This window comes from Ochotona curzoniae, unplaced genomic scaffold (assembly GCF_017591425.1).
Source record: "Ochotona curzoniae isolate NIBS_2020 unplaced genomic scaffold, NIBS_Ocur_1.0 contig_46, whole genome shotgun sequence".
In the NCBI taxonomy this organism is placed as follows: domain Eukaryota; kingdom Metazoa; phylum Chordata; class Mammalia; order Lagomorpha; family Ochotonidae; genus Ochotona; species Ochotona curzoniae.
This window is the reverse complement of record NW_024466340.1, coordinates 1,122,169-1,135,063: the sequence shown is the minus strand read 5'-3', so window position 1 is coordinate 1,135,063 and position 12,895 is coordinate 1,122,169. Positions and strand designations below refer to the sequence as shown.

At 44.1% G+C, this 12,895-nt stretch overlaps 1 protein-coding gene across 1 annotated transcript in view; it reads right to left on the bottom strand.

Annotated features, from left to right (window-relative positions):
* KSR2 (kinase suppressor of ras 2) overlaps positions 1-12,895 on the bottom strand; it is a 287,775-nt gene that overhangs the window by 169,845 nt on the left and 105,035 nt on the right. Inside the window, exon 4 of the mRNA XM_040986872.1 lies at positions 7,375-7,888. Coding sequence (XP_040842806.1) covers positions 7,375-7,888 — 514 coding nt within the window. The remainder of the gene's footprint in view (positions 1-7,374; positions 7,889-12,895) is intronic.

The following is a 12,895-nucleotide window of genomic DNA, read 5'->3' as shown; positions in this document are numbered from 1 at the left end:
GTCCTGGATCCAATGCCCCCAGGATATTGATAAATGTTCATATACATGGTGATGTTTGTGATATGTCTGAAGCTTTTTGAGTACTGACATGACACCATAAGGCTAACAGTTCAAGGCATACACTTTTTTTATGGATATAATAACTTAAAGACTGCATAAATCTACCTTCAAGGTTATGCATATAAGGTGTAGATAAAATGTAAGTGAATTGTATAGGCTGACTTGGATCTCACCCCCAAGATTCCATTATATGTGTATAACTATTGTGAATTCTGAAAAGAAAAATCCCAAAGACCCCTGGTCCTGAGCATTTTGGAAAGCAATTTGCTCAACTGGTGATAATAACAACAACCTCTTCCATTAAACATGAGGGGAATCTCTTAATCTAAAAAATGAGGTATGGAATACCTGGTAGCTCACTTTGCCTCTGAACTTACAAAAGCATTTTCTCCAGGGATCCAAATGTTCTGTGTTCCAGGAGCCATCACACCCAGGCTACAGATCTGGGGCTGAAAGACACCTAATACCCTGTAAGTCCCACAGAATATCCTACATCAACGGAGCAAAGGAAGATGATGCCCAGGTTCAGGCCTGACACGGGCTTCTCCACAATTTCAATCTTGAACTTTACTGGTCTAAGAACTAGCAGAGAAGTCTGTTGACCCAACTAGCAGGAGGGAAAGCAGTAGAAAAAGCAAGCCATGGTCATCTGGCCACTCATGGGCATTCAGCCTGGAGCTATAAATTTCTTCTTTTCTCTGCTTCCAAATCTAATTTTCCTTTTCCATCCACCTAATGTTATTCGTTTCATGCTTTTACAAAATGTCTTGTTTTCTTGGCCCAGAATTTGGGGCCTGGAATTTAAGACAGGGGCACTAGGTCAACACAGAATGGAAAACTAAAGCTTGAATACAATTTTCTGGTGATGGGTAATAACATTACTTCACAAAAACATAGCCTGCATTTCTCAGGAAACCATTATAAGTTAGATTATATAGCATATATATATTTGTATGATTCTGTAAATTACATAGGATGCTATTAAAGGCCTTGTTAATTCAAAATAAGAAATCCAGCAAGTCCTTAATACCTGAAAGCCCATGCATTGGTAGCAAGTCTATAATACTTTTAAAGAGAAGCTGAGTAACAAGGGTTAATCCAACTTTCTCTCCTGCATAGGAATTTGACAATGGGTTAATTTTCTAGCTCTCATTATGGTGTTACGGGTCACACTGCCCCTAGGAGAACTAGCTCCGATCTGCAGGCTACATTTGGCCAGGGAGCCCCCGGAATGAACTTGAATACTTGGTGAGGAGCCCACAGCTTTGGGGGTGTCCTCGAGTAGTGTGACTGTTACAACCCAGGGACCCTGGGAGCTCCACTGACGGAGCTCTTACGGGAGCTGTTGTGTCAGAATCTAGCATGGTTCCTGTACTTAAGAGAACGAATCTCATCACCTTGTACCTGCACTTTATCTGAACTAGGACTTGGGGTGGGGAAGTCACAAGGAGAGAAGACCCAGAGGACCCACAGAAGAAATGCCCAGGGCTACTTTCACCCTAAGACAAGCTGAGGCCCAGTATGTCTGGATGCTTTCCTAGGGCTCAGAGCAAAGGCTGCTGAGCACGCCAGAAGACCACTCCCTGCATCCCGCATCCCGCCCCGCCATTTGAACAACTACACTGAGATCCGATCCACAGGCTCATTATCCCACACTGCCCTCCTAAATCCATTCATACTCACTGCAATAATTAGCACAATGATCTGTAGGTATGTGCCAGTGAGTTTAAGTGCTCCGACATAATTAGTTTGCTACAAGAGACAAAAAAGATCCTTCCTGAAATCTTATTTACATAATGAATGTGTTAAGCAAAGGCTGTTCTCATATAAACTATAAATGATACTGCCTGGGCTACGTAGGAAATCTGAATTAGCTGCAATGAACACAGTAAGGTTTGTGTGTGGACATGAGGATACTTCAAAAAGTTCCTAAAAATAGGGAAGTTTGGATAAGGTTTTTTTGGGGGGGTGTATATAAAAATTTTTAAACTCACATATAACTTTTTCATAGTATATACTTTCCAGGAACTATTTTTTTTTAATTTGAGAGACAGAGATCTTCTATCTGTTGGTTCATTCCTCAAATGCCCATAAGAGGCAGAAATGGGAAAGGCTGACACCAAGAAGCTGGGAATTCCATCCGGGTCTCCCTCGAGGATGGCAAGGACTCAGTCACAGAAACCAGCACCTGCCACTTCCCAGGGTACTCACCAGCAGGAAGCTGGAATCGGGAATAGAGCCAGGACCCAAACCTAGGCACACTGATGAGGGAGGTGGGCAACCCAAGCAGTGCCTTCACTGCCACACCCAGGGCCCACTCCACCATGAACTTCTTAGAGATTACCCCCCCCTTTTTTTTTGGTACCAAAAGTCAACTCATCTTTTAATGCTGAAGTTCATGTTCTGTGGCTCTGCTCACAGCCCAGCTGAGGGCTTTGACACACCTGTCCCAGACATGTGCAGGTCATCAGGACACACATGGACAGGACTGTGATCCCAAAGCACTGAGGAACATTCTAGAATGTCTAAAAGCCGTCCGTGGTAAGAAGGTCAGGACTAGGGAAGGCAAGTCACATCAGTAAAAGCTGACGGGGTGGTTGCACTTAGGAAGAAAGGGAACCAGAGATTTTACACACACACAAACATGAGTAGAAACTCCAAAAAAAATCATTACCAGGGTTTTCACAGCAGCCACCATGTTTCTTACGGAAAGCAGAAAGTAGAATTTCACCTCTCATTGCTTACATTTTAAATTTCTCCTATTTTCAAAATAAAGATGTATCAGGCTATGACTTTCCATAATTAAAATTATAATCAGAAATTACTTCTAAAAAGTTAGTTCTCTCCCAAAATAATTACAATTGAATTCCTTTTTAAATACAGAACTTCTATGTGTTGAAAATGTGATTCCAGCGTTGGGTTGGTTTAAGTTGCTCCATCTGATTCTTGCCTCCACTTCTGATCTAGTTTCCTGCCAATATGCACCCTGGGAATGCACCAACTACTCTGGAACATGCTGGTTCTCTCCAGAGAGTCCGGTGACTTCTAAATCACCCTTCCCAGCATTAGAGGTAACTGAAGGTGGAGTGGAGCCTGCTGATGTGTAACAGATCCCAGAGCCAAGAGGGCCAGGGGGCGCTGAAGAAGAGAAAAAAATCAGCATGGAAGAAACACAGCTGAAGACTGAATGTTCTAGAAAGATCTGGCAGAATTCCACAGGAGAAAGGGCTGGATTCTCAAACCTTCTTACCTACTTAATTCTCAGATGTGGAAAAATCTAGAATCAAGTCTGTCCAGTTGAAGAGTTCAAAAAGAAAAAAAGAGAGAGAGAAAATGTAAGGCCCAGCCAAGTTGGGTGAGGGGCAGCCTAGGAGGAGGTTGAGAAGGGTGGCTGATAAGGCTGCACCAGGTAGCCCCCTGCTGGGCCTGCAGTGATGTGTGGACCCACCAAGGTCAAAGCGAGCCTGTAAAGCTCCAGAAGGCACATTCCTTTGTCCCCCAAACCCCACCTTTACAGCCCCTCAATCAAAACAACCCCTCATGTCCCCTGGTCACGACTTCCCTGGCCTGCTGTCTGTACCAGTGAACCACTGTCGGGACCAGTGAACCTTGCCCAGGAACTCTCCTAATAAAGCTTGTTTTAAGCTGAACTTTATACTGTGTGGATTTCTGATTCTGAACATGAACTCAAACCTTGCAGGAAAGAGCAAGAAAGAAAAGAAAAGAAAAAATTCCATAGAAAATGCATACTATGAAATAATTATGCATGGGTTTGTTTTCTTTTTTTTAATTTTGCTCCCAAGTCTTACTTCTAATTCTGTCTGAAGTACTCTTGTGTAATGTGCACATATACCTGAAACAAGTGTCCACAAATACTCACCTGGACACATGGCAATATGTCCTAAGTTGCTTTTCTGGTTTAAATCTATTTCATTTTTTAAATGTTGGCCACAGCCCATTCAAATGATGACTCCATCCACAAATGGATCATGACCTTAGACCTTGTAACACAAACAATTTCCAACCCCTTTGACCCAAAAATGAAAAAGATAGGACTGAGATTAAATCCAAGGTCACAAGGCTACCTCCTGGCAAGAACAGGCCAGGCACAGACCAAGGGCAAATGTCGGAGGCTATCAGTGTGACAGTCGAAACTCAACAAATGCCTCTTCCGTGAATTCTTTTTTTCTTTTATATTAGAAAGGCAGATTTACAGCAAGAAAGAGAGACAGAAAGGAAGATCTTCCACCTGACAGTTCACTCCCCAAATGGCTGCAACTGCTGGAGCTGAGCTGAGGTGAGCTGAAGCCAGAAGCCAGGAGCTTCTTCTAGGTCTTTCACGGGGGTCCTAAGAACTCAAGTCATCCTTTGCTGCTTTCCCAGGTCAAACATGTGCAGTGAGCTGGATGGGAAGTGACGCCAGTGGGACATGAACCAGCGCCCATATTGGATGCTGGTGCTTGAAGGTGGAGGATTAGCTAGTTGAGTCAACACATCAGCCCCACTGGGAAGCATTCTTTGAGCTACCTGATCAGAATTCATCTGTGCCCTCACTTCCCCTCTCCACACTGCCCAGGGTCCCACTGCCTGTCTCAGACATTTATCTTTAATACTCCAAAGCCCAGGCACCATGATGTTGGGCTCACTATGGTCCCAAGGCACAGTCCAACCCAGTAGAAACTTGATCCAACTAGGAAAGGATCTAGGCAGGTGATCTGACTACAATCAACCATCAGGATAGGGCCTGATCTTGGATTTAAACCTCCTGAACTACAAGACAAAATAAACCTCTTTTTTTAGGAATTCCATTACAACAATGACAAATTAATGCACTGTGGCACGGCTCTCTCTCCCTCTCTCTCTGTCACACACACACACACACACACACACACACACACACACAAAGCAAAACAACGCACCTCAGATCAGAAAAGCATGCCTTCCACTTAAACCTCTAGGGTCCCAAACATGCATTCTCTGGGCAGTTTTTAAAAAGCTTACTGGAAAATGTGCACTAGCAAAACACTACGCACGGGTTTCAAAAATGGCTTATACCCAGATAAGCTTATCACTTCACTGTGTTTTCCTACAGTTGCTTTGAAAGACTCTCACCTGCTAGCTGAGCTGCATGGATCAATACAAGTCACTTACATCCCTGCAGTATTGGGAGGCAAAACCACTCTGTACCTCCACTCAGAGCCCAGCTTCCAACAGCGCTGAGGACACCGCAGAAATCTGTTTTTATCCCTAAAGTTCTGTTACAACCCAGCCGTGCTCACATTTCATCTTCCATCTGTGGCTGTTTTTGTGCTACCAGGGCAGATCTGGGTCACTGTGAAAGAAAGCCCAGGCCTACAAATCCTAAAATATTTTCTATCTTGCCCCTTACACAAAAGGTTTGCCAACCTCGGGCTCATGGGATCCCGGCAAATGCTTGGCTGTAGTGAAACAGACATGACATCAAAGTCTCCATCTTAACCGTTCTGAGTTGGACCAGGAAGCAGCACTAGGTACTGTCACACTGCTGTGCCGCCATCATAACTGCCCACCTCCAGAACTGTAGCTCTGCACTCATTAAACAATAACACCTTGTCCTCCTACCCCAGGTCCCTCCCATCAACGAATTACACATGATTTGTTACTTGGGGACCGCCTTCTTTCACAGAGCATACGATTTCTAAGGTTTATCCATGTTCTAGCAGGTGTCAGAATTTCCTTTCAAGTTTGAGTAATGTTGCATTGTATGAATAGATCACACTTTGCTTACCATCCTCTATGGATGCACAACTTTGGGTGACTGTGGATAATGCTGCAGACTGCCAACCCCGGGGTCTTGTGTCACACCGCAGGCCCTGTTGCCTTAGCAATGCAGGCTTTCTGACCACTTCCTTCCACCCCTAGATACTGTTATGTTATGTTTTAAATATGGCTGGCTCTCCAAACTCATGCAGGACTCTAACCCCAAGGGTCATACATTAAAGGTATGAAGAGGATGGAAACAACCAGTTCTTGTGTTTAGCAGGTAGGCCTTAGGTTGGAGGGGCACGGGTGGAAGGTACCCCCAGATGGTCTCTCTAGAGGGTTACTACAAAAGCCTGGGTAGGGACAAAATAATTCACCTGGTAGTTACAGACTCTCGCATCCCACATCAGAGTGCCTGGCTGGATTCCCAGCCCTATCTCTTGAGTTCAGCCCATGCAGACCCTGCAAGGCAGCACTCAGGAGGCAGTACCAGGGGCCCAAGCACTAGCCAGGCCCTTGCCCTGCAAATGGGAGATCTGGATTATTTTCTTGGCTCCTGGCTTCTGGCTCCAGCCCCAGCTGTATTCCAACTGCTGTAGATATGTGGGGGGTAAACAGCAAATGAACTTTCTCTCTCTCTCTCCCTATCCCTTTCCCAATACATTTTTTTAAAATTACTTTTAAATTATAAAACTATAAAGCCTGAGCCATGCCCAATCCCCTCCAGTTTCCTAGTTTACCAAGAGATCTTTTCCATATAGTTCCAGGAGCATTACCATTTACCACCCTCACTACAGGCCAATCACTGGGGACCTTCTGATCTTGAACTTAAACTGTAAGCTAAAGGAACCTCTTTGCTTCACAGGTAACCCCTCTCCAGTATTCTACCACAGTGAAGAAAACCCAATGTAAGTACTCACTAGACTTCATATGAGAAAAATACAAAATACCTCAGAAAGCACACTTTACATTGCCCCTATGTTGGAATATTATGCTGACATTACTGAGTTAAATGTATCAGTAATAATATTTTATATCAAAATAACATTTTCACATTACTGACTTGAACAGATTATAAAAGTAGCATCACTGCATCTTCTTGCTTAATGCAGCTACTGAAAAATTAAAGGTTAAATATGCAACTTATTATCTTATTTCTAGGGGTAGCACTAGGCTCCTCTCCCGAAGGGTTGGCTGGCTTCTGCAAAGGGCCTCAAGGTCATTATTTTTGGCTTTGGGGGTCACATTCAACTCTGCCATTGTCAGTCAAGAGCAAACACAATCCATGCATAAGAAACGAACATGAATGTGCTCTGATGCGCTTTATTTTTCAGTATAGGAAGCCAGCCCATATGCTAGAGGGTTAATAATATTTCTAAATGTAGCCAATTCTAAGAAATTCTATTCTAATCTTCTCAAAACCCTCAGTAGAAAGCCATCTTTGCTTAGACTGGAATCGTGACACAGATGTACATTCCATGCCACCCCAAGCTGGACGGCTCCTGGAGCCACCAGACAGCCCCTCCCAGCCCCAGGCTCCCCTGGCCCGCAGGCACTCCCCACTGTACTCACCTGGGTGTGTGGGCCTCATCCACGCGGTTACCCAGCTGGAACTCGTGGGATTTGCTCCGGTGCAGGGCCGTGAACCCTGGGATCAAGTGGATCAGCTTCCGGGAGGAGGGTGGCGGTGTTCCTGGTGGCTTCAGCTTGTTCTTCCGCCTCATGGGTGGCGTGCCAGGTGGGGTCACGGTGGTGACGATATTGGGGGTGCGAGGTGGAGTACGGACTGTGTGCCGCTGTCGTGGTGATGGTGGTAGGGAACGGTGGCCTGACTCCAATGGCGGTGGCGGGCAGAGGCCTGGGTAGGCATCCACAGTGAGCCTGTCCACATGGGTGTAGACGGGGGCCCCAGGTGTGGGGCTGGTGTGACAGTAGTGCTGGACGCACTTGGATGGGACCCTGGGGCTCTGGGAAAGATGGGTGCGAATCCACGGAGTGGGCTCTGGAGTACACACAGGATTGTTTTCCTTCCCTGTCTCCGTGGTGGGCCACTGGATGGTCCAGTCTTGTTTGGAAAGGTTGCCTCCTGAGTTGGAATAAAGGAATAGAGAAACGATGAGTAAACAGGTGAATCATACTGTGTGCGTCACTCCATCATACAACCATCACACCATGTATGTCTTACAATCATATATATATCCCATCATGATGCACACTGCATGATATGCACACTAGACTATATGTACCATTGTATCATATGCATAATGAATTATAAGCGTATAATATCATATATAAACCCATCATAATCATAGCATGATGCTTATCTTAGACTATATGCACCACTGTATCACATGCAGATTTTAACATATGCACATCACTTCATACATATGTTGCCTAATATATATGTTACTTACATTCACACATACTTATATTACAGCATATGCCTGCTATGCTGTAAGCACATTATACTATACGCATGCTATACTGTAAGCATGTCACACTATATGCACATTATACCCTACGCATATGATATCACACATATGTCATATGCATTTTTCTTCAATTGCACATAATACCGCATACATATGACATCAGAAATGGAGAGGGGAGGGTTAACAGGAATGAGGTGAGGCCGTAGAGAAGAAATGATACGCTGCTCTGAAACACAGTAGGATAACTAGAGTTGACAACAATTAATTGTATATTTCAAAATAGCTAGTATGGAGGATTTTGAATATTCCCCAAAGAAATAGTAAATGTTCAGGGTGAAGGATATGCCAATTACCCTCAGCTGATAAATACAGTTTATATGCATGTATTGAAATGTCACGCTGCAGCCCATACATATGTGTAATAACTGTGTGTCAATTTAAAATGCTAATAGATGAGCGAAAATTCTAAGAGAAAAGGGAAAAGCCAGCCAGGGTCAACGAAAGAAGATTCCAGCAAATCTAGAGAAAGGAAATTGAGGTAATGATGGGCTAGGGAAGGCATAAAGAAATCTCAACTTGTTGCCAACCAGAAATAATGATCATTTTTGTACCCTGAAAGAAAACCTCATACCTATTAATAATCATTTCCTATTGCCCATTGTCAGAGGTTTGCTCCCTGGTAACCCCAATTTGCTCTGTCACTATGGATTTACCTTTTAGGAATGTTTCATGAAATTGGAATCATACAAGATGTAACCTTTTGTGTCTGGTTTCTTCCTGTTAGCATATTGCCTTCAAGGTTAATCTAGGTTGTAACATGAGGTAGCACTTCATTGCTTTTCACGACTGCAAAGCATATTGTTCCATTGTATGACAAAACATATTTTTAAAAAGATTTCTTTGTTTAAAATAGCAAAGGAGAGGAGGAGTTAGAGGTGGGAGGGGCTGGTTTCCACCAGCTGATTTATTCCTCAAATGATCACAACAACTAGAGCTGGGCCAGGCTAATGCCAGATGGAGTTCCAGGCCTCCAGCATGGGTGGCAGGAGCCCAAATACCTGGACCATCTTCCACTGCTTTTCTAGGCTCATTAGCAGGAAGCTGGATTAGAAGTGGAGAAGCCAGTCACAGATCACAGCAGGGAGAGGTTGGTGCTTGGCTAATCATAAGACATAGAAGCCACACAGCCCAAGGGATGAGGTGCATTTCCCAGAGCTGCCCTAGAGGACCCCTGGAGCTCAGCATGAAGGCCCAGAGTGTAAAGGGTAATGGGGACCATAAGCCTTGCCACTCCTCCTGTTTCCGTGCCGTTAAAGCCATCATAGAAATCCTGGCACACAGTCTGAGTGGGCATCTGTGCTTGCTGCTCCAGGGGACCTCTGCATGTTGCGGAGGGATGTGATTCGCCGAGCATTGTCACCATGGTATGGGGAACTAATTGGATGGGGCCTGGGTAGGAATGGGAGCCTGATCTGAGGCTCCTGGAGGTGCGTGGATGGGAGAAGATGAACACCTGAGCTACACAATCCTATCAGTGAAGATGAAGAGATATGCACTGACTAAAAGTAAGGGAGAAAGATTTCAAGAGAAAAATAAACGCCTACTGAGAACCGAATATGGACCCAACAAGAATACTCCATGTGATTTACATGTAAAACATCACAATACCACAAAATTGCCTTCTGAAACAGACAAGCATGACTCTGTGTTCTAGATGAGAAAACACGCACGAACAGGTTCAATGCCTTGCTCAAGGCCATGCTGCCAGGAAGCAAGGAAAGCTATAATTTGAGTACGCTCTGTGTGCCCTTAGCCATCGTCAAGCCCAAGTTGATGCCCTAGCTTAGGTCACATGATTGTGAGTGGTACCAAGCACCATCATTGGAAACAGAAGAAAAAATGGGACACGGAGGAGGCTTGGGGTCCCACAGCCCGAGTCTGAGGCTGCTGCAGGACACATGAAAGAAGATTCCTGGGAGGTGATTAGACCTCCTCTTCCTTTCCTCCCCAGAAACCCAAGACCATGTCCCAGGAGGAAGCCAGCTTTTTCTTCGTAAATTTTTATTCATTTCTATTTATTTGCATAATTTGAGCAGACAGAAGTCTCCTAGCCTAATTGCACTCACCGAATGCCCACACACCTGGGGCTGGGTCAGACTGAAACCAGGGCTCAGGAACCAGATCTCCTTACATGAGTAACAGTGATACAACCACTTGGACCATCACTGGCTGCCTCCCAAGCTCCGTACCAGCAGCAAGCCAGGGATTTTGAGATGACATGCGTGCATCCCAAGTGGCGCTTGCAGCATCAAGGCAGCACCCAATAGGAAGTGCTTTTTCTAGCCTGAGTGCATTCATGACATTCTAAGATCTCCTGAGCTTAGCCATGACAATATCAGGTTTGCTGTAGACTTTCTTTTTATAAAGACACAGCACAGTTTAAATGAGCTCACCTCCTGTCTTCTCTCCCAACCCATCCCCAAACATCCAGGGCATATATCCTATTACCTGGATTACACACAGGTCAAGAAAGAGAGGTCCTTGGCATATCACCTACCACCTGGCACCCTCGGAAGGAGGGGCTATGCTTCTGCATTTGGAAGGTTTGCTTTATGAAATGAAGGAACAAGAATTCCTTCTCATAAATCTGCAGCCAGCATTTTTAAGGAAATAGGAATTTTTACCATGCAAAGGTGACCTTGAACTGTGCAAATGACAGTTGGTAATAAACCTGCCCTTATTTTAGCTTGTTATGCCTTTGTTCCAACAGCCCCACCCCCAACTCACACAGTCCTCAATATTGGCTGAAGATTTACTAGAAAGTCATTTTTCGAAAGCGCCTTGGAAGGCACTTGCCATATCAGTGATAGGGGACTTAATACCTCTTTTTCCTGTCCTGTTAGATGGGTGTTACTGATCTATTTTATCAAACAGTAAAATTAAGCATCCCTAACTTGAAAAATATGAAACTCCAAAAAATATCTGCACAATGTCACCAATGGAAAATTCCATTCTGATCTGGCTTTTCAGGTAGCAGTCAAATGCAGGTGCACTTAAAATACTGAGCAAAATTATTACCTTCAGCCAAGGTGAATAAGGTATATGTGAGACATGAGAAAATCTCATGTTTAGACGTGGGTCCTGCCCCCAAAACATCTCGTTGTGCATATGCAAATATTCCAAAACCAAAGAGGTCTGTAATATACTGGTCCCAAACAAAGGGTACTTGGCGTGTACTGGCTAAGTCCCAGCACTCGGCTCAGCCCCCAGAGTTCACATTCTTTTCCGATCACACGGTGCTCTACCCATGAGCTAGGACCCACCACACCACACAGACTACAGTTCCAAAAGGACACACACACACACACACACCACCAGGTTCCAGGAAACACTAGTTTGCCTCCAAGATTCCCTTCTTAAAGTTTTTTTTTTTTTTCCAAATTTGTGAGAGAAAAGAAAAACTTTGTTAGTCCCTATCAGCTTCCCTGCCCCAGGAAATTCTCTTTCCCCATCCACCCCTACACTTCAAAAACAGAAGTTTGAGGATGCAAAAGCAAAACAGCCTCATTTCATTATCCAAATCGCCAGCTGCAAAACCGACTTCTCTCTGCTGCCACTTCTGAAGTGCTCCACGGATGGCTGACGTGAGATCATCTCTTCCCCCTCTCTCTTTTGATCCTCTGTTTAATAAAGTCTGAGGGAAAAAAAAGGTAATTTTTCATTTTAAAAAGGGAAGGTGTGGCAGCAAGGGGCCCCGAGGGTTATTAATCGTCACCCTTGCTATCTTGTCATCGTTTCTGGAAAAATCATTTTATTTCAAGTCTGGAGATGGGCGGGGAAAGCGGAATAAGTTTTAAGAAATGAAAGGTTTGAGGATTGATTAAAGGCATTTCAAGGTTTCGAGGGGTTTTCTCTTGACATTCTCTGATAAGGGACTAGGAGAAATATGAACGATTCTCAAGGGAGAAAATGATTTTTGGAAAGTCTCAGCAAGTATCTGACTTCTTTGTCCCTTCCCATTAAAATCTTATAAACAGACAAACGTGGGGCTTAGAATTTGTCGGCACTTCTAAGCTAGCTTCAAAATGTATATTTGCTGCAGCCCTGCAAAGGAAGAGGGGAGGAGACGCAACCAGTCCAGGATCGCTACCATTTGTCATTTTCGGTAATATCTCAAAGCACTTGCCAATCAAATCCTTGTGACTTTTTGGCAAGATGCAGGACTGTTAGATGCTAGTTAAAAATACTAGATAGCACTCGATGGTAGAACAATACATGGTTTTCAGTTTAACCCTCATAACTTTAGATATTGGTGACCAATATTTGACTGGAGTTATGAAGGAAGCAATTAATTTATAGCATACTAACAATAACAGCAGTTATTATTACAGGCTTAGTATCTCCTATCCAAAATACATGGGACCAGAAGCACTTCTGATTAGGGATGGGTGGGGGAAAGGTTGGAATATTTGGCAAAGATGTAATATGAAATATTTTAGGAATGAAAGGCAAGTCTAAACACAAAATGCTCTCATCACAATACACCTTATTTGCACAGTCTAAGTTATCTTGTACATTTTTAGTTCACCTGCATTTTTTACCCCAACCCACCACATAAGCTCAGGTGTGGAATCTCCCACCTGCAGCTTTCTATTAGTGCC